Source organism: Amaranthus tricolor, chromosome 1, assembly GCF_026212465.1.
Source record: "Amaranthus tricolor cultivar Red isolate AtriRed21 chromosome 1, ASM2621246v1, whole genome shotgun sequence".
Classification (NCBI taxonomy): Eukaryota; Viridiplantae; Streptophyta; class Magnoliopsida; order Caryophyllales; family Amaranthaceae; genus Amaranthus; species Amaranthus tricolor.
The window spans coordinates 17,879,936-17,903,815 of NC_080047.1; the positions used below are offsets into that span (position 1 = coordinate 17,879,936).

The 23,880-nt window shown below is 32.7% G+C and overlaps 1 protein-coding gene across 1 annotated transcript; it reads left to right on the plus strand.

Moving 5' to 3' along the window:
* Positions 1 to 22,786: 22,786 nt before the first annotated feature.
* LOC130800977 (uncharacterized) lies at positions 22,787 to 23,781 on the plus strand. Its single transcript, XM_057664920.1, has one exon. The coding sequence runs from the start codon at positions 22,866 to 22,868 to the stop codon at positions 23,400 to 23,402; it is 537 nt and encodes a 178-aa protein (XP_057520903.1). The 5' UTR covers positions 22,787 to 22,865; the 3' UTR covers positions 23,403 to 23,781.
* Positions 23,782 to 23,880: the final 99 nt, after the last annotated feature.

Consider the following 23,880-nt stretch of genomic DNA (forward strand, 5'->3'; position numbering starts at 1 on the left):
AGGTCTTATGTCTTCATTGATTTTTACATATTTCTAAATTCATTTTGAAGTTGGGTCAAATCCGATTCGGTAACACTGTCAGATAAATATTGGATCGTCGGATCTGTTTTGAGCACCTCAACTGCCAATTAAACACAGAACAATTATAGGGAAAAAGTAATATTTGATGTAAGTGAAATCTGATTATTGACACAAATCAACTAATTGGGTAAACAAAAATTCCTAATCAATCACTGTGATTTATAAATCATCACAAAAAAAAGAATAATAATAAAATAAACAAAACTAAAAAAAATAAATTAAAATAACAAAACTCTCACCCTATCAAATCTTACCACATAAGGACAATTTATTAACCTCACTAATAATTTGTATAAACAATGGTGTCAGATGGAAAAAGGACCTAATTAATGTTGGATGTTATAATTTATCGCCATCTTTCTCATTTTATCGCCACCCCCTAATGAAATTACGAGTTTGCCCTTATACTTTTAAAAATTACGAAATTGTCACAGCACTTAAAACATGTTTAACAAACATGTTTATCACTTAATAACAATATTATTAGAACTCTATATATATTGAATTTTCAGAGGCGTTCTTATAGTATATACGAATTTAAACACGGTACTATCTTTCTAAAAACACTAAGTTAACTGAAATAAGCTAGAACTTTACATCGAACAACAATGGCATACCAAAACGAGCATGATAACGATTCGGTAAGTACATTTTTATTAAAAAAAAATTTCCAGAAAGGCCAGTCGCACAAAAAAGTGCGACTGGTTCAAATTATTATTCTTTTTATTTTTTTATTTTTTTGAATTTCGAATTATAAAATTTGTTTCGTGTAATTAATTTATTTTTAAAGTTATTATTTAATAAATGTTGTAATAAATTAATTTATTTTAATTTATTATATTATGATAATGTTATTATAATAATTAGTGTAATAGTGTTGAATATTATAAATTCGAAAATTTTTTTTTAAAAAAATAATAATAATACCAGTCGCACAAAAAGTGCGACTGGACCTAGGCTGAGTCGAACAAAAAGTGCGACTCCTAGACCTAGGTGGAGTCACACTTTTTGTGCGATTGGTAAATTTTTTTTTTTTGAACTTCGAATTATAAAATGTATTTTGTTTAATTAAATTATTTTTTAAGTTATTGTTATTTCATAAATGTTGTAATATATTATTTTATTTTAATGTATAACTATATTATGATAAAGTTATTATAACAATTAAATTTGAATTGGAGGGATTAATTTATTTAAATGTTTATTTATTTTTTTGAAAAATTATTTCTTCTTATTTGTTATAAGTACTTTTGAAGTTATTATTATTTATTAAATATTAAAGTAAATGATTTTATTTACTCATATACTTTAATATATTATTATATTACGATAATGTTATTATAATTATTATTTGCAGGACTTTGAAAACTTAGGGGATGATGTAGATTATTCTGATAGATTTGTTACCGATAGAGAATTTGATTCCGTAGATGATTTACATGCTTGGGCTGATGAGATAGTTCTAACAATTGGTTTTCAATTTACACGTGCTTCATATAAACAAAAGGAAGGACGTTCTAGAGTGAGTTTGTACTTAAGATGTCACCGCTACGGTAATATAAAGGGTGATTTGCATAACTTAGACAATGCTGCCTGACCTGGTTCCAAAAGTAGGGCTTGTGGGTGTAAATTTATGATTATAGGAAGTAGTCGTAAACCAGGAGAAAAACCTTGGATGGTTAGAGTATTTCTTGGTGAAAAAGGAAGACATAACCACCTGTTCTTCATGTACAGAGATGGTCAAATAAGAGTAAATAGGATGACTGTCGATATTAGGCAGCACATACGAGATCTCAGTGCAACTGGAATGCAACCAGCGTTTATAATGACTTCGATTAGAAGGAATTTTCCTAGTTTTTTTGCTAGTATGAATCAAATTTACAATGTAAGATAATCAATAAGGAGAGAAGAGATGGATGGTAGGATTTCTCTTCAACACTGTCTATATATGGCTACGGAGCATAATTATGTAGTCTGGACAGACTTGGATAGTGAGGGGCAGTTGAGTAGATTATTGATTGCGAATCCAACATCTATCCAGATAATACGTTTGTGGCCCCATGTTGTGTTGATAGACACAACGTACAAAACGAATAAGCTAAAGTGGCCCCTTTGCGAAATCATTGGAATGACGCCAACTAATCATAACTTCTTGGTTGCGTTCTGTTTGATGTGAGATGAGGCGGCTGTGTCTTATTCTTGGGTGTTGGAGAGGTTGAGGGATATTTACGGCAGAGTCCAGACGCCCGATGTAATCGTAACGCATCGGGATGAGGGTTTGTCTGCAGCTATTCGTGCTGTCTTTCCAGGTAAACAGGTTTTAATTATTAATTATTGTCGATCTATATATATATATATATATATATATATATATACATATATATATATATATATATACATATATATATATATATATATACATATATATATATATACATATATATATATATATATATATATATATATATATATATATATATATATATATATATATATATATACATATATATATATATATATATACATATATATATATATATACATATATATATATATATATACATATATACATATATATATATATATATATATATATATATATATATATATATATATATATATATATATATATATATATATATATATATATATATATATATATATATATATATATATATATATATATACATATATATATATACATATATATATATACATATATATATATATATATATATATATATATATATATATATATATATATACATATATATATATATATATATATATACATATATATATATATATACATATATATATATATATACATATATATATATATATATGTATATATATATATATATATATATACATATATATATATATATATACATATATATATATATATATATATATATATATATATATATATACATATATATATATATATATACATATATATATATATATATATACATATATATATATATATATATATATATATATATATATATATATATATATATATATATCAATTAATTTTAAATTTATGTTTAATGCAGATGTACAACATTTATTATGCGTATGACATATTGGTAATGACGTGGAGAACATGGTCGATAAATTTTGCGGCGGCAAGAAAAATCAACAGGGGCAGATATTCAGGCAAATAAAATGGAACCCCTTTGTTAACAGTTTGACGATCCCTGAATTTGAAAGCAGATTGGAAGGGATTGTGTTTACTTGATCGATTAGGAACAGGAGGGTCGTGCGATATTTGGCTGGAACATAGATTCCTCACAAAGAGAAATTTGTGCGTGCGTGGACGAATGATTGTTTGCACTTGGGTAACCAGACTACCAGTAGAGTTGAAAGCCAACACTCTTTGTTCATGTACTACATGGGTAGCGGTAACAGCTCATTCGATACGCTCTTTAAAAGGGCACACGCACAAATAACGAATCAACAATCGAGGATAAGACAAGCTCTGGAGGAATCTATGAATTCCATTTCAAGGACATCGTGACTTAATTTTCTAAGACCGTTGTATCGTCATGTTTCAATATTTACCTTGGACAATTGATGATGCAGCACAACCGTATATTAATTTTGGGTAGTTGTGTTTTTGAAAAATGCGGTTATACCACAGATTACCATGCGCGTGTTATTGTTACTTGTCAATCAGGTCTCATGGTGCTTTGTACTTGGACGATATACATCCATTTTGGAAAACGTTAAAGTACTTAGAGGCAGAAGAAGATGCCAGCGAAGAAGTACGGCACGTAAACGCCGATGATAAAGAGTATTTTCAATCGTTGGTGGATGAAGTTTTAAAAGCCGACCCCTCAGTTGTACGATGCGTGTCTCAGGTACTTGAACATGAACTACACCCTGATGATAACGATATACCTGAGCCACAAGCAAGTCCACCGAGGAAGGGAAGACCAACGACAAGCAGAACCCTGAGGAGAAACAAAAGTGCGTTTGAGTACAAAAGATCGTCCTCAAGGGGTCGCGAATCCAGATCTTCATCACGCGGGAGATCTAGTGGTAGATCTAGCAGCCGACCGCATCAATCGTCAGTTGGAATTAACTTCAGTTTCAACTTATCTGGTACCCTTATTTCTTTTCATATAATCATATATGTTTTAGATCAATTGAATGATATTAATATACTGTTATTTTTTCAGATGGTTCAGTAGGTCGTGATTTTTCACTGTTTCCGTGGTCAAATCACATTCCATTTATTCTTCCACTATATCTGTTTGATTGGATTGATGTTATAGGTGACAGTAATTGTGGATTTAGAGCTATTACCGTCACAGAGTTAGGGCGCGAGGAAGCATGGCCTCTTTTACGACGTGCAATGAGTTTGGAAATGGAAACGCATAGAGATCAATATGTACACGTGTATCTATCAGCAGATTTGGTGGATGAAGCTATATATAGAATTGATGCCCACAGCAAAGGACCTGTTTCGTACAGTCACTAAATGGAAATGACAGCATTATATTCCGTAGCAACGTTTATCAACATAGCAATTGCGTATTATGGCTCTCCCGATGGTAATCCAATGTATAACTGTTTAGTGCTTCCGTACAGTTCATAAGACATGTCCTGAAGTCTAATGATTGCATCCAACGTCCTCTTCCTAGGACGACATTTCAAAATCGGAGGGGTGCGCTCCGATCCCTCAAATATAACCTTTGCTACGTTCCCACCGTAGCTGGGTATTAAAGTGGTGTCAACAGGGCCCTTGGGTTGGGGTGATGTGATCAACCAGTCCATGTCCGCGGACTATGAGCGCCTCCTCCCCGTGGAGCCGTATCCTCAACCTGGCTGACTCCTGCGTGATCAGAAGTGCCGGGCAAGGTATGCCCTCTAATCCTAAACTGACCGGCATGCCCTTTGACGAGTGTCCAATCAACAGAATGACCGGCAGACTCATCCTGACCGAAATACTCTTCCCAACTAACAGAATCATCGTAATCAGTATCATCGTCACCTGAGCCGACCATATGACTATGCAGGCTACTCTGGCGCTCAAAGCGACTACGCACATGGTCTAGGTAGTTGAACATTGGGCCTGACTATGTCTCACCGCCTGTTCTTGCCTTGCTCGCCTTGCAGATCCCGTAACCCCCCTCTCATGGAGATCCCCTCTCAGTAAAGTCGGCCTAGAGCTATTGTCGCTCAATAACCATTAAAAAACCCTTTTCCTTTTCTTTGATTTCCAGCCATTTACTACAATTTTTATGTTCTGATTTTTATGATCTGGGTTTTGGTTTAATCTTGATTTTTATGTTCAAATTTTACTCATGAGTTTTATGTTCTGATTTAGTTTGAGTTCTGATTTTGGTCTTTATGTTCTGATTTTAACTGTGGTATGATTTTTATGATCTATTTTGTTTTGTTTCGATTATCATGATCTAATTTTTATGTCAATATCGAAGTATTTGTTCCGCTTATTTTGATTATTTTCTGATCTGTTTTCGGTTTATGATAATCTTACATGTCTCCTTTTGATCTATTTTCGGTCTATTTGAAGTGAATAGCTTGCATGTTGTTTTCGGTGTATCTTAATTAATTGTGATTGTTTTTTTTTTATCTATTTTCTTTCTATTTTAAAATTAATATTTTTGTTTTGTTTTGATCTGTTTCGATTTGATCTATTTGGTTTGATCTATCTTAAATTCGCTTGATCTATTTTAAAGCTAAAAGGGTTGGATTGTTAACAAGTCAAGATGGACTTGTAACAATCAGCACATCAAAACATTGATGTGCTGCATCTATAAGTTCTGTGGAAACTTCTAGTTGTCTTGGCAACATACCCAACCTGTCCAATCTTTGTTTTCCAATGTGTGGATTCTTGTAATTATTACCACCTCTAACTTTCAACACCTCTAGCATGCATAGTTGATATTGTATCCATGTGTAGTTCAATAGTTTTGGTTCAAAAGTGTCATATGCATCATTGACCGCCTTGATCAAATCCTAGAGGTCTTTCGGGAATGACTTAAATTAAATTCATTGTAGCGCACTAAACAAACCCAATTCTAAGATGTTCATATCTGGACTAGATACCGGTTGACGAACTAGTCTTATGTTAAATCCATCTCTGTTAGCTGCTTCATTGAATGCTTGATCATTTGTTAAAATATGTGGCTTGGCATTATCTTGATGAATCCAAATATCTTTGACTCTATTTGCTGGCCATTTGGATCTGATTGCTGGTAGAACTTCATTGAGTAGTTTATCCCGAATAATATCTCGTGTAACTTTTGTTATTGCTCTTAGCTGTGATGTCCCTGCTGGTCTTTTTTTGACCTGCTTATTGCATAATATGTCTCTAGGAATGGAAAAATTTATATTTTCCCATCCCACAACACTTCTCCATCAGTACTAACACTAGTGGAAAAAAACTTATATGATGCGGTTTTATCCCTATTATATGATGTGGTTTTGACCCACAGCACTTGTGATAGCAATATATGACACAATATTATATTCTGTGGTTCAGAACCGCAGCATATAAGAGACTAGAAGAACCGCAGCATATAGTCCCCTTTTGTTTTTTTTTAAAAAAGGGGACTATATGCTACGGTTCCTGAAGAACCGCAGCATATTGTGCATATATATATTTTTTTGATTTTTGATTTTATATTTATTCGCCAATAAATATTAAAAAATATATACATAAAAATTATTACACTAATAATCTTTTAATATTTCCCCAATAATCACTAAAATTTTCTCATACAACTCCAAATCAATCATTATTACTTAATCATGTATATAGTGATGGATGACGAATTGTAATTAACATATAATAATATATATTTTATAATAATTGTAATTTACACAATTGCATAAATATATATCTTTACAATCTAACAATATCACACACACACACACATATACACACATACACACACACACACACACACACACACACATATATATATATATATATATATATATATATATATATACACACACACACACACACGCACACACACACAAAGTAGAAAAATCTATACTAATTACTCTACTACCTTACGCAAAAATTCGGTTGAAACGCGTTGATCCAGCTTGTCCTTCATTTCATCGATGAGTTGATGCACGTCAAGGAACGCAAATTTAACACTGTAGTTAAAAAAAAGAACATGAGATAGAGGATAGATTACTTACAAAACGCAAATAACACAATAATGCATAAACAATCGTGCACAACCTACTACATTTTGCAGCCAAATTAATACAACAAAATTTCAATACTAAATTAAAGATACAAAGACATTCTCAAGAATAAAGAAGATATATTGCTTACCAAACGCAAATAAACTTATATTTGTGCAACCAAATACTTATGAAGTTGTAAACATATACATTTGCAAACCAAATTCGTACTTATACTTCTTCATACTTATACACAAAAAAAAAACTTATACACAACATTCAAGTTATAAACTTATACTTACAAAACTTATACACAACATTCCAAGCTATAAATTTATACTTAGAAAGTTATAAAGTATACTTACAATCATACATTCATACTTGTATATACTTCTTCATACATAAACACAAAAAAAAAAAAAACTACTTATACACAACATTCTAAGTTATAAACTTATACCTTTAAATTCATACTTATACATAAAAGCAAACTTAGAATTACCCAATACTATATTTCTTCTCTTATCATATATCCATCAACTTGTCAAATTATCAACATTCCATGTTATAAACTTTACACAACCTATATAACAAATTAAAAAAATTAATCCGCAAAAGCACCTCACACTAGTGGAAAAAACCTCGTTTGCTGCGGTTTTTTGGTCAATTTTTGCTGCGATTTTGGCCCCCAACAATAGCGATAGCAGCAAATGTCCTACTTTAAATGCTGTAGTTAAAAACCGCAGCAAAAAATTACATTATTTGCTGCGGTGAAAACAAAACCGCAGCAAATAAGGAGGAGTATTTGCTGCGGTCAGAGGCAAAACTGCAGCAAATAAGTGGGGCATTATTTGTTGCGGTTTTGCTTCTGACCGCAGCAAATACTTCTATTTTTTTTTCTTTTTTCGTTTTATCCTTATAATAATCCTATAATAATACAATTTAATAACAATGATTAATCCAATGATAATCACAGATAATCAACAATAATCTCTTTGTAATAATAAACTCTCGCTCGTATATATAATATAATATTATGTATATATATATATATATATATATATATATATATATATATATATATATATATATATATATATATATATATATATATATATACATTAAAGTCCTAAAAAATAATCTATACTAATTACAATTTATCAAGGACAAAAATTAACAAGATACGCGACGATCTTGTCTTTTAATTCGCGCATCTCTCCACTTCTCAAAGGGCGTGTTTCCCTCGGAATGTCGTTTAAAACCTATAATATAATATAAAAATAAAAGATTAATATATAAACATTAGATTTTACCAATAATTATTTAAGAACGTAACAAATACTTACGGCATCTATATTTTCGACTCCAAACTCCTTCACGGATTTTATAATATCGTCCATATACTTCAGCGCGTAGTAGCTGCATTCAACGGAAGAAGAAGGTTGTTGAAAGCACTAATAGAAAATAGATGTTAGTGTCAAAAACGGTTAAAAACGCATAAAATCGCAACTTAACACGTATTTTCTAGCATATGACTACGATTTTTAGTTCTAACAACTTCAACACAATAATATATACCAAATAGTATTGTGTGCCAAGTTTCGTGCAAAACAAACCAAGTTTAAGCTACTTTACGCGTGAAAGTGCCAAAAACGGTTAAAAACGCATAAAATCGTAACTTAACACGTAATTTTTAGCATATGACTTGATTTTCAATTCTAACCACTTCAACACAATAATATATACCAAATAGTGTTGTGTGCCAAGTTTCGTGCATAACAAACCAAGTTTGAGCTACTTTCGCGTGAAATTGACAAAAACGCTTAAAAACGATTAAAATCGCAACTTAACACGTAATTTCTAGCATATAACTATGATTTTCAATTCTATCCACTTGAACACAATAATATATACCAAAGAGTGTTGTGTGCCAAGTTTCGTGCAAATCTGATATAAATGTGGTTGTATGAAATGAAAATACCAAAGGAGCCCACACAAGGCTGCATACAGACCTCACGACACAGCAGCAAACTACTGACCAGACCACCTTGCATGACACGTGGAGACCAAACCTATGCATCCAGGACCTAGGCTAAAGTGGAAATGAATCTTGGTACTTGGATCTAGCTATCAAGGTTCTAAAACCATTCTAACATTCCCCGTGGACTCCTAAAAGCTGAGCTGAAGGAGGTTTGCTGTACAGTTTCCTAGATCAGAATTGTCTAAGTGTGTTGTGGTTGTTTCGTGTTCTTTTCATGATCATTTGTAGTTTTTGTATGTGTCATTAATCAAAGCTTCTGCACAACATTAATGCTTGCATAACCAAGGCCTTAATCAGCCCTGGTTTCGTATCAAAACCAAGTTTGAGCTACTTTATGCGCAAAAGTGTCAAAAACGGTTAAAAACGCATAATTAACACGTAATTTCTAGCATATGACTACGATTTTCAATTCTAACAACTTCAACACAATAATATATACCAAATAGTGTTGTGTGCCAAGTTTCGTGCAAAACAAACCAAGTTTGAGCTACTTTACGCGCGAAAGTGCCAAAAACGGTTAAAAACGCATAAAATCGCAACTTAACACGTAATTTCTAGCATATGACTATGATCCTCGACTCCCTCCATCATCTCATTAACACGATCCACATCCTCATCGACATTCTCTTCATCTGTCTCATATCCATCAACATGATCTACTACATCCTCATTGACATCGGCCACATTATTGACGTTCTCAACAACACTTTTCTCTTTGTAAACTCCCTCCTCACCATGCCAAACCCAAACATGATATTGAGGCCTAAACCCACGTCGAAGTATGTGCTCCCTAAGGATATCAACACTATCTACCTTTGATACATTGCCACAACTGACACATGGGCAATAAAAACCAACTTCCCCCGTCCTAACTTGATGTTCAACCGCAATACTACAAAATTCTAATACGCCATCAATAAATTTCGACGATTCAATGCTTCCATACATCCAAGAACGATCTTTTGTCATCCTAATTAGTGTGATTAATTGATTCAAAACAAAATTAATACACAACTTTTAAACATATATACTTAACGAAATCTAACTAACCACAAAATTAAGTAATAATCATTCATTTAACACTAATTAACCTAAATAATTACACAATGTTTTTTAAACTGACCAAATGATGTTTATTGTAGTAACCATAATTAATATTTATATATATTAACAACGTATAAAAAAAATAAAAATAAAATCACATTCATAAACTTTGACAACTAATTAACATTCGTATAAACAACTCATTCATTTAACCATAAACAACCCTAATTAAACCTATTTTACAAACTAGAAAAAAAATTACGATAAATTTAAAACTTAAAAACCACACACATTCATAAATAAAATGAAGAAATTACTTAAAAATATAACAAAATATGATATGTATGATAAATTTAAAACTTAAAAACAACAAAAACATACACATTCATAAAGTATGACAAATTTAAACCTAATTTACAAACCACACACAAACCACATTCACAAATAATTACTAAATATGCAAATAGTTAATTAACAAACCACATTTTTAACTAAATTACTAAATTCGTGAGTTTTGAAGATGAATTTTTGTCTTTTATTTTTGTGATATTAATTGATTTTTATGGGTTAATGACGGTAAAAAAACTAGAACAAAGAGGTGATTTTTAAGGCATCATGTATGTTATTATTATCATTATGCCACGTACATCCCATTCACATTGAGTATGATTGAAGAATGATGATGATGATGAACAAGAACACAATAGAAGAATAGTAGGGGATTTATGAAAATTCGAAGTTTGATGATGAACAAGAACAGCAGCAAGGATTTACCTTCAGAAACCGTTTGTGAAGATGAACAGCAACAAGAATGATGAACAGCAGCAAATGACCGTTTGTGAAAATGAAGATGAACACAAGAAACGAACACAAATCTTGATGTTTAATCTTATACGTTTGTGAAGATGAAGAAGAGGAACGAAGCAAATGAAGATGAAGATGAAGCGTTTTTTCAATGAGGAACGAAGCAAAGTACTGTATAATACGTATTTGAGAAGGGATTTGTGAAAAAAGAAACTGGCGAGTTTTTAAGAAAATTTTGTCCAACGGTCATTTGCTGCGGTTCAAAACAAATCCGGAGCAATTACAAAATTTGTGAAGGGTTATTTGCTGCGGTTCAAGCAAAACCAGAGCAATTAACATTTTCATGAAGAGTTATTTGCTGTGGTTCAATCAAAACCGGAGTAATTAATATATTTTTTAAGATTTATTTGCTGCGGTTGAAGAAAAACCGGAGCAATTAATGTAGTGTGAAGGGTTATTTGCTGCGGTCAACTGGAAAACCGCAGCAATTAATATTTTTTTTTCTGATCCATTTTCCTATTTTTTGCTGCCAATACACAAAAACCGCAGCAAATGATGAGCAGCAAATATATTTTTTTTCACTAGTGTCATTTAATCCACAATCACAAACAAACTTAGAATTAACAACATTCTTTCAAGCCTATGTATATTCTAATAACAACATTCATTCAATCCTAGTTAACCCTAATAATATTACAAACCTAATTAACCCTAATTAACAAACTAATAATATAAACTAATAAAATGTAAAACTTCAATGGAAAAACAAAACTTATTAATATACGAATAGAATTTACCTTGGTATTTGAATGATAATGTTGTGCTCTATATTGTAACCTACAATGGAAAAAAAAACAAAATTATATTAGTACACAGGATAAAAATGAAGAAGATGAACAAGATGAAGAAAAACAAAAACAAAATTTAAAAAGAAGCCCTAATTCATGGGTTTTAAGATGAGATTGCAATGGGTTAGCAAGGTCAGATTTCAATGGGTTTTCGTGGGTTAGAACAAGAACAAAAAAAAACAAGAAGAACAAGAACAAGCAAATTTTATAGGTTAACAAAATGAAAAATTTCAAGGTCTTGAAGGTTGAAGAACAAGGCCTTAAAGGTTGAAGATAAAGGTTTTCGTAGGTTCCGTAAGTTGAAGATGAAATGAAAATGAAAATTTTAGAGGGCTTTTTTCCTTTACATAAAGTCGGAATTTTGAACAAAAATAATATAATAGTATATGCTGCGGTTCTTTAAGAACCGCAGCATATACTATATATTTTGGTTTTTCCGACTACTTATATGTTGTGTCTTTAGAAAACCGCAGCATATGTGACGTAGCATATAAGCTTCTTTCCACTAGTGTAATTTGAGGTCTTATAACAGTTGCTATAAACATTACTTTACCAATGAAATTTTTGTTTTGCACACACCAATATGGTTCTTCCTCATTCGAAGGGAATAAATAGTACCTTTGTGTTTCCCTTCTCATGTAGAACCATTTTTCATCGATGTGTACAACATTGTACATCAAACTAAACTTTGGTGGGGTGTCTATAGTAGGTGATATTATTTGGGATAGAATAAAATTAAGTCTCCTTATTTTGTGGTCATGAGAAAGTTTTGGTTTAATTGAATTTGTATGTGCTCCAATATTACCAGATTTCATCATTCTATAAAATTGTGAATGTCCAATGCCCAATGCACTTGCCATTGCTCTAATTGTGGTCCTCTTTTCAATAGGAACAACATTAAGTAAAGTCATGCCAAAGACTCTTGGTTTCCTACCAACTCTTTTCCTTTTTCTATTATTAACATTAACAACAATACCATTTTGCATTGCTGTTTTGGCTGATTCCCAAAGCCTTGCTACTGGCCACCTAGATGTGTTATGTTGCAATGCAATTGTTTTGATGGTACCCCTTGGCAAGCTTCTATATGGTTCTTTAGAAAAATAAGTTAATTCCTGTACAATTAACTTTTTTGCTCTGTGTTGGCAATACTCTCTTGTGATCAATTGATTGTTGTGTTGAAGTTTGTTGTTGGTTTGGTTGTGCTACACACATTACAACAATACGCTAACAACAGCTTGTTTTTATTACTCAATATAGATTCTGAATTTGTAGATCAAAAGCTTAGGAATTTCAATACGCTAACAACAACTTGAGGTAATTTTAATCAAATTTCATTTAAATTATTCAAAATAATTATTATTAAAAAAAAAAAAAAGAAAAGGCATGGTAAACCGCGGTGCTACTTTATTACTCATTATTGCTTGCCTTTTCCATTACCTAGGTAAGCAACTACTATTACCAATCACAAAATTGATCTTTTAAGTTTGTCACACACACACACATATATATATATATATATATATATATATATATGGAATTTTTAAATTTTTTTGTTGTTAATTCAAGAAATTCTATTTTGAATTAGTTTTAAGTCTTGGTCTTAAGTCTATTAGCATTTTTTAAAGCAAAAACCAAAAAAATATTAAAAGTAGCTAGGTAAAAACTAGCATTTAACTTTTAACTAAACCATTCATAACATCTTTTCTTTAAAAAAAAGCATTCATAATATCTTAGTAAAACAACTAAGTTAAATAGATTACTCATCAATTAATATTTTCAACTAATTAAACTAACTAATAATTAATAATTATTTTTCAAATAGATCCCAAATATCCGCTCACTTGTATACATTACAACTTCCAAGTGAATAAAATTGGTTGTCTATTCAACAATCCTATTTCCACATAAAGCGTGGTGAACCAAATAACAAAATGATTAGAATATAATTGTTTCATTTCATTAATTACTACTCCATTTTTAGTTACTTTTTGTGTGATTGTTAGATCTCTGAAATTGACGTGTTGAAAATTTCTCAAAAGTTTTGCGTCATCCTAAGCGATTACCATCGTAATTTACACGTGACAAAAAAAAAATAAAAATAAAAAAATAAACGTTATATATCTTGGAGTATGTAGTACAAATGTATGATATTGAAAAATACTTTCTCCGTTTTATATTATTTGTGATATTAGAAATATAATCATATTATTCATTTGTTATTTTTAATTTGTGATTAGTTTTAATGTAAGTTAAAGCATAGTCAAGTGAAATCTTATTTGATTCGTCTCGGTACAAAAATTATTAATGTCAAATTTTCAAAATTATTTATCATACATATAGAGATAGTAACAATTGGATTAGTGTATTAAATTATGTGAAAAGTCAAATATTATATGATTTTGAAACAGAGAAAATATATAATTATAAAATTTAAAAATACTTCATATGTTAGTATTCAGTTTTGACGAATGGGAGGTGTGAAAATAAAGCGATTGTAAAAGAAACTTTGATATGAAAGTTGAGAGGCTTGCAAAAGTTATTATCCTTGTAATCTAGTATTTCACACATTCCCAATACAAATAATTTACATTCTAAAAGATACGTATTGCCATATTAAATTAATTGCCATATTAAATTACATTCTAGAGTTTCATTAGGAAAATATCAAATGGGAATTAAGCAAGAAACCTAATTAGAATGATTATGAGTGGTAAAATAAGGTATTTTGTTCTCTTGGCTTCTACACTCTTGCAGGGGTATTCTACTGATTTCTTTTGATATGCAATTGGTTCAATCAATGAAGCTTGTTGATCCTTAATCTTAGCACTTTTTCATCCTTTGCTGCTAAGTTGAGACTCTTTATTGTTGTGAGTACTATGGCTAGCTACATTTGATGGTATGTACTTATTCCTTGTTATGAATGGAATGTGTGACTTGAGTGCACATTTAATGGGTGTATTCATATGTGTGACTCTTGGTTTTGTGGAATCCAAATGGGTGTAATTATGTGGAGACTATTCATGAAGAATTATGGGTGTTAATGAAGATTAATGAAGAAGTAGAAAGGGTTTGATTTATTGTAGCTCGATCAGAATTCTGACAGAGGAAGCAGAGAGGTCGCTCGACCTACCCGCTCGACCGAGCGAGCCATATTGGTGGGTCGAGCGGTCAGACAGAATGCTCCAGAATGTAGCTGATGCTCGCTCGACCGAGCGAGCTCCCTGTTCCGGTCGAGCGGATCCTCTGATGTGCATGGGATGCTGATTTTTCGACCTTTCAAATCCTTGAAGTTATTTCATATTATTCATTACTCAATATTAACTATGTATTCAAGTGAGCTATTGATATTCTAATATTAACTATGTATTCAAGTGAGCTATTAATATTCTAGTACTTAGTACTATAAATAGAGCTCTCATACTCACACATCAAATACATCAAACACAACCCCTAAGCCAAACACATAGACTTTTGTTTTATCTCTTACTCAATTGTAATTCTTCATTGAGAAGTGTTGTTTATACTCTTTTGATATAATATAAACAGAAACTACACACCACGGAGGACGTAGCCATCATTGGGTGAACCTCCTTAAATCTTTGTGTCTCTTTTGCTTAGATTACATTGTCAAACGTTGTTTCGTTCATTGTTGTTCGTATCGTTCTTAACATCGTAATGATTTTGGCAAACGTTTTCAATTGGTATAAGAGCCAAGTTGATTTTACGGTGTCTTAAGAAGTTGTTATTTGAGAATCATGACTGCAATGAAGCTTGACATAGAGAAGTTTGATAGAAATGTAAATTTTGGCTTATGGCAAGTCAAAATGAAAGCCATTTAAATCCAAAATGGTGTGCATAAGGCCATTGATGGTGTAGATAAGATGCCGGAAGGAATGACCGCATCAAGGTGGGAAGAGATAGACTCAAAGGCGTTGTCGGCAATTCAATTATGCCTTTCCAACGAAGTTCTAAGAGAGGTTGTTAAAAAAACAACAACCAAGGGTATATGGGAGAAGTTGGAATCACTCTATATGGCCAAGAGTGTTACCAATAAGCTACTTTTGAAAAGTGGACTCTACGATCTACGCTTGGAGGAAGGTAAATCCTTGAAACCTCACTTAGATGAATTTTATTCCATTGTAATGGATTTGCAAAATATTGATGTCAAGCTTGATGATGAAGACTTGGCAATTTACCTCTTATGTTCTCTACCCCCTTCTTACAAAAATTTTAGAGAAACTCTACTCTATGGTTGAGATAATTTGAGTAGTGATGATGTGAAGAGTGCCTTGACACAAAGGGATCTCATCGATTCACAATTATCACAAAAGTCACAAAGCAATGCTAGTGATGGTTTGTTTGTGAGAGGGAGGTCACAAGAGAAAGGTTCCACTAGTGGGAGTGGAAACAAGGGTAAAGGGAGGTCCAAGTCTATTAGGCCAAATAAAAATAAAACTTGTAATTATTGCAAGCTTAAGGGCCACATCAAAAAAGATTGTTGGAAGTTAAAGAAGAAAATTGAAGAGGAGGCTAGGGAAGGAACTAGTAATGCCAATGCTAGTTATGAGAATGATAGTGATGATGGTGATGTTTTAGTTGCCACACATGAGTACAAAGATAACGATGAGTGGATTCTTGACTCGGGGTGCACATTCCACATGACTCCCAACAAAACTTTCTTCCATACATTTGAAAGTATTGATGGGGGAAATGTTACTATGGGGAACAACACGATTTGTAAGGTTATTGGGATTGGGAACATTAAAGTGAAGATGTTTGATGGAATTGTGAGGACCTTAACCGATGTAAGGTATGTTCTGGGCTTGAAAAAGAATCTTTTGTCTTTGGGTACTCTTGACAAGATCGGGTGTAGAATCACTTGTGAAGGTGGAGTCATGAAGGTTGCTAGAGGTTCGCTAGTTGTGATGAAGGGTAAGTTGAATGGGAGTTTGTATGCTCTTCAAGGTTCAACCATCTTTGGCTCGGCGAATGTTTCCACAAACACAATGTCCGATCATGACACCAAACTTTGGCATTTGAGGCTTGGTCACATGGGAGAAAGAGGCATTGTCAGACATAGAACTTGTGCAGGTCGTCCTCAACAAAATGGCGTTGTAGAGAGAATGAATAAAACATTTTTGGAAAGGGCTAGGTGTATGCTAAAACAAGCGAATTTGGGGAAGCAACTTTGGGCCGAAGCGGTGGGTACGACATGTTATTTGATCAACCGCTCACCTCATACCGCCTTGAAATTCAAGTCGCCATAAGAGGTGTGGTACAACACTCCGGTAAATTATTATAGTCTTAGAATCTTTGGTTGTCCAGCTTATATTCATGTAAATGAAGGTAAGTTAGAACCTAGGGCTAGAAAATGTATTTTTGTGGGATATGGAGTGGGTGTAAAGGGGTATAGGGTGTGGTGTAATGAATCAAAGAGAATAACTGTTTTTAGAGATGTTGTTTTTGATGAAAATAGCATGCTTGTATCTAGTGTAGAAAAGTCTATTGATAATAATGTAAATAATGATGCACAAGTGGAGGGTCAACCTCCCAATATTGAAGATGAGAAAAATGATGATGATGTTCAACAAAGGTCTCCTTCTTTGTCCACAACTAGGCAAAGAAGGAAGATTGTGGCTCCAAGGAGGTATATTGAAGAGTGTGATTATGTTGTATATGCTCTCAACATTGCTAGCGAAGTCGAAGGGTTACATGAACCAAGTACGTACAAGGAGGCTATGGCCTCAAATGACTCAAGCAAATGGTTGATAGCTATGAAGCAAGAGATGGAGTCTCTTGCAAAGAATGGGACTTGGGATATCGTTGAAGCACCAAAGAAAAAGAAAATTTTTGGGTGCAAGTGGATATTGAAGAGGAATGAGGGTCCTTCTAGTGACATTCCTCCCATCTACAAAGCAAGGGTAGTTGCAAAGGGATACTCTCAAATTGAGGGTGTTGATTTTCATGAAGTTTTCTCACCGGTGGTGAAACACTCTTCTATAAGGGTATTGCTTGCTTTGGTGGCGATGGAGGATTTGGAGTTACATCAATTGGATGTAAAAACGGCTTTTCTTCACGGGGAGTTTGAAGAAGAAATTTTTATAAAGCAACCGGAAGGTTTTGAGGTAGCCGGTAAGGAAAATCATGTGTGTAGATTGAAGAGGTCATTGTATGGGTTGAAACAATCTCCGAGGCAATGGTACAAAAGGTTCGATTCCTTTATGATTTCGCATGATTTTATTAGAAGTTCTTATGATAGTTGTGTCTATCTTAAGAAATTTGAAGATGGTTCGTTGTTATATTTGCTCTTATATGTTGATGACATGTTAGTAGCATGTAGCTCTTTGTTTAAGGTGGAGAACTTGAAAGAATTGCTTTCAAGTGAATTTGACATGAAGGATCTTGGTGAAGCCAAGAAGATTCTTGGGATGGAGATTTTGAGAGATCGGGCTAAGGGTATACTATACCTTAGGCAAAGGAAGTACATTGAGAAAGTTGTGCAACGTTTCTCTATGGATGACGCTAAAGGTGTGTCTACTCCTCTTGCTTCTCATTTCAAATTATCCAAGAAGTTGTGTCCACAAACAAAGGCGGAAAAAGAGCAAATGGTAAGAATCCCATACACTAGTGTCGTTGGTAGTGTTATGTATGCTATGGTATGTTCTAGACCCGACATTGCCCATGCGGTGAGTTTGGTGAGTAGATATATGTCTAATCCGGGGAAGGGACATTGGGAGGCACTAAAATGATTATTGAGGTATTTGAAAGATACTTCTAAGTTCTAATGTTTGTCTTATGTATGGGAAGAATTCAAGCGAGCTAACCGGGTTTTGTGACTCGGACTATGGTGGTGAACTAGATAATAGAAAGTCCACAAGTGGGTTCGTGTTTACTTTGGGTGGTTCGGCGATAAGTTGGCAATCATCTTTGCAAGATGTAGTTGCTCTTTCAAAAACCGAAGCAGAGTACATAGCCGTGGCCGAATCATTTAAGGAGGCAAAATGGCTTAAAGGTCTTGTTGGTGAAATGTACAACAAGGTGTGTGAGGTAAGTCTGCATTGTAATAGTCAAAGTGCAATTCATTTGGCTAGGAATCAAAATACATTTCATAGAAGGTCCAAGCACATTGATATTAAGTATAATTTCATCCGGGATGAAGTTGAGCACAAAAGGGCGTTATTAAAGAAGATTGACACTACGGAGAATCCGGCCGACATGATGACAAAGTCATTACCTACAACCAAGTTTGAATTATGTGTTGACTTGGTTGGTTTAGCTCCTTGTTTGAGATAATGCCTTTTGGGCATTTGAGGTGTGTATGTTTTTTTTTCTCTTGTTTACGAAGTGGATTGATGAATGTTTTGACTTGGGTGAACTCAAGTCAAGGTGGAGATTGTTATGAATGGAATGTGTGACTTGAGTGCACATTTAATGGGTGTATTCATATGTGTGACTCTTGGTTTTGTGGAATCCAAATGGGTGTAATTATGTGGAGACTATTCATGAAGAATTATGGGTGTTAATGAAGATTAATGAAGAAGTAGAAAGGGTTTGATTTATTGTAGCTCGATCAGAATTCTGACAGAGGAAGCAGAGAGGTCGCTCGACCTACCCGCTCGACCGAGCGAGCCATATTGGTGGGTCGAGCGGTCAGACAGAATGCTCCAGAATGTAGCTGATGTTCGCTCGACCGAGCGAGCTCCCTGTTCCGGTCGAGCGGATCCTCTGATGTGCATGGGATGCTGATTTTTCGACCTTTCAAATCCTTGGAGTTATTTCATATTATTCATTACTCAATATTAACTATGTATTCAAGTGAGCTATTGATATTCTAATATTAACTATGTATTCAAGTGAGCTATTAATATTCTAGTACTTAGTACTATAAATAGAGCTCTCATACTCACACATCAAATACATCAAAAACAACCCCTAAGCCAAACACATAGCCTTTTGTTTTATCTCTTACTCAATTGTAATTCTTCATTGAGAAGTGTTGTTTATAGTCTTTTGATATAATATAAACAGAAACTACACACCACGGAGGACGTAGCCATCATTGGGTGAACCTCCTTAAATCTTTGTGTCTCTTTTGCTTAGATTACATTGTCAAACGTTGTTTTGTTCATTGTTGTTCGTATCGTTCTTAACATCGTAACGGTTTTGGCAAACGTTTTCACTTATGGATGATCAGTCCCAAATCCCAATGTGCTATGCTATGCAAAGGATTCAGTCAAAATGCCCCACTAAAGTTGATTCGATCCTATTTTTTATGAGGATGCATTGCTACTGCTACTGCTACTGCTGATCGACTGTTGCACCACGTGTGGTTATGAGTTGCTGAGCACTTTCTAGTGTGGGTTGTGGTGATTAGTGTCACTTAATGTCTTTAATTATGGTTTAATATGTGGTGTTTTAGGAAGGGGTAAAATGGTAATTTCAGACATTTGATATAAGACTTTAAAGGAAGAAGTCTCATTTGGAAACAGAAGAGAAAGCTATGTCGCTTTCCCCCCTAAGGGAAACCGACTCGGCTTTGGATGTTGGAACATGTTTCTTGTTTTGTTTTTGATTTTCTTGATTTGCCTTAGGATTATTTGTAAATGTTTGACCCTATAAACTATAAATAAGGCTAAACACATAGTTTTCTATGATAGCTTTCATACCCTCATTCTCTCTCTACATATTTCTTTCTCTATTCTCAATTCTCTTCTTCTTTAATTGTAATCATCATCAAGTGTACATTTCCATTGGAGAACTTTTGAAAGGAGCAATAAAACATCTAGATTAAGACAGTGGACCTAGCCCAATTAAGGGTGAACCACTTAAATCTTAGTGTGTTTATTTATTGTGTTATTTGTTCTTAATTGTTGTTCTTTGTTGCACATATCCATATACTATTTTGGGGCATTGTGTGAGATGGATTCTTGAAATCAAACCTTTGATCTTTGGATGTATAGTGGATAATTTGGTAATGGGTTGTGGTAAATAATGCTGCACTTGCTACTGATTTTGGCCCTCAGCATTGCTAGTCACTTACTTTTCAGTTGAATAATGATTGTGTGATCACATTTTGTCCAACTACTTAAAATGACAATCTATGCTTGCATTATGTGACAGATTTTTGGTATAGGGCCTAGACCTTCTGTAGGTGTACTTAGTAGAAATTTTATGTAATTTTAAATTACTTGTAATATTTGTTTTTACAGAGAAAAAATATTTTTTTATTTATGTTATTAATCCTATTTGATTTTTTATAACTTTTTAGATGTTTAAATACGGGCATACGGCCAATTGGTAAGGAGAGAGAGTGGGGTTTTAATATGTTGTTGATTCTCCATCATTAAATTAATTGTTCCCTCCAAAAATTAATATTTCCCCCCCCAAAAAAAACTAATATTCTATTTCCCACCAACTATTTTGTCTCCAAAATATCTAAAAAATTGATTTGCCACCCAAATTTTCCCCAATTTCACTATCCTCAGAAAACAGAAAATTAAAATTAAGAAAGCTTTTTAACATACATTATTAAGCACTAATTAAAACTCTAATTAATGATATATTACATAAAATTGTTCGTAATTTAAATCTACCAAATTTCAAGATAAATGTATTTTTTGCAGATCATGTGATTGTGTTTTATTTCTTTCATTGACTTCAGAAACATAAAACCAAAATTTAATGCATTAATATTTTTGCCACAAAATTAATTAACCAAACATCTTTTCGAAATTTGGTGTTTCATCAAGTATCCAAAATTACATTTGACAAACTGAATGCAACACTTAATTGAATTCTCTTGAATATTCATTTTTTTAATTATATTAAATAAAAGAATTATTTTTTAAATATTTGTTCAAATAATCTTAATTAAATATTATAACCAATATTTTTTATTTTGGGTCTCTAAAATCTTGTTTAAGTGAATTGAGTTTATTATTACAGAACTCAACTAAAGTTCTTAGTAATGAAAATTAGTTTAAGTTTATGTACTAAAATAAGAATTTAAATGAACTAAAAAAGAATGTAACTATTGAGTTATTGCTTAATAATAAACTCTTCCTAAATGAGCTTATAAGTATAACAATAATATCATACTATTTAATAATTTTGCTGAAAAATAACAAATGACAATTCATAAGAGCTTAGCCAAATGTCATTATTTTAATGGTTAACATATTATTATGTGTCAATAAATTAAATAACTTATTGCCCAAATCAACACATTATTTATGAAAATTTTCAAAAAAAAGGGTTAATTATTCTAAAGATCCTATGACAACAAAAAATTATACCTAAATAATAAACTCTAGCGAATAATTGGCCATCGTACATGCATTATCATACCTCGGAATTTATTTTAAGAAGAAGAATGGAGGAGGAAGAAGATAGGGGTAAAATGATAATTTCTCAACATAACGGAAAAATAAACGTTTTTTCTTCATAATATTACTGTCGCTCATTATTTAACAGTAAAGTATTATTTTATGAAATTTTCTTTAAGAATTCCTAACATCGACCTTTTTCAATAGTTAGTGACTACCATATAAAATATAAAAAAAATGGTGTGTAATGAAAGCGGAACATAATAATTAGACAGAAGGACTACAAATTGTTTTAATTTGAATTTTAAACAATCTATTTTTCAGATAATTAGACTGCCAGCAAAAACAAAAACAGAAAAAGTAGCCGTTAACTTCAAATTCTCCCCACATCAATCTTGAAATATGACCGTTACCACCTCTCTTCCAATATAAAACGAACTATCCCTCTCCTTCACTTCATCATCAATCTTCATCTTCTGTTTCCCTCTCATCAACTCAATCATCTTCATTAATTACAGAAAACCCAGAATCATAAATTCAATAATGGGTCTCCAAATCTCAGAATCCACCAATCACACCCATAAAATCTTCCTATTATGCAATTACATCCTTTTAGGATCCGCCTCAAGCTGCATCTTCTTAACTCTTTCTCTCCGTCTATTCCCTTCTGTCGTCGGCTTCCTCTTCATTCTCCTCCACATAATCACAATCTGTGCAGCAGTCTCAGGTTGCGCCGCCTCTTCCGCAAACATGGGAGGGTCACATAAATGGTATGCCATTCATATGGTGGCAACAGTTTTAACGGCTATATTTCAGGGATCAGTGGCAGTGTTAATCTTTACGACTACATCAAATTTCTTGGGTGCTTTGAAATCGTATGTAAGAGAAGAAGATGGGGCTGTGATTTTGAAATTGGCTGGAGGGTTATGTATATTGATGTTCTGTTTGGAATGGGTTGTTATGAGTTTGGCTTTTGTGTTGAAGTATCATGCTTGTTTGGATGGGAGTAGGAGTGGAAATGTTAATGGAGGTGGGAAAGAAGACGATTTGAAGAATTGGCCATGGCCACTCCAGGTTTAAGGGGAATCAAATTTGCTTTTGTCTCTATTTGGGTGTATCTTATGTTAATTTGGAAGTATATGATGATTCTATTTGTTTATTCTTTTTGTTAATCCTTGCTTGGATTTGTTAATCAAATTGGCTTTGTTCTATAAATATTGGGTTGATTTAATCTTTTTTTCTTTGATATCTGTTTGTGATATTCATTGAAGTAGTGTTTGTTGGTAATATTTCTTTCAAGAAAGTGTTTGGTTTTCTTCGTCTGTATCATTCTCATTGAATTAAGTTTAGTTCACTTGTTTCCTAATTTAGAAGTAGAGTTGTTGATCGGTGGAATACCCACCAGGCTCGATCCACCCAATTTGAGATCCATGTGACTCGAAAAATAGCTTTGACAATACTTTTTTTAGAAATCTAATATTTGGACGGATAGTACATGCACACTACAATAAATGGGCAAATAGCGGTATAAAAATAACACCCATAGATAAATCTATTT

What these genes read in the sequence shown, in the direction of transcription:
- LOC130800977 (XM_057664920.1), top strand. Translation starts at nt 22,866, where the DNA reads ATGGGTCTCCAAATCTCAGAATCCACCAATCACACCCATAAAATCTTC.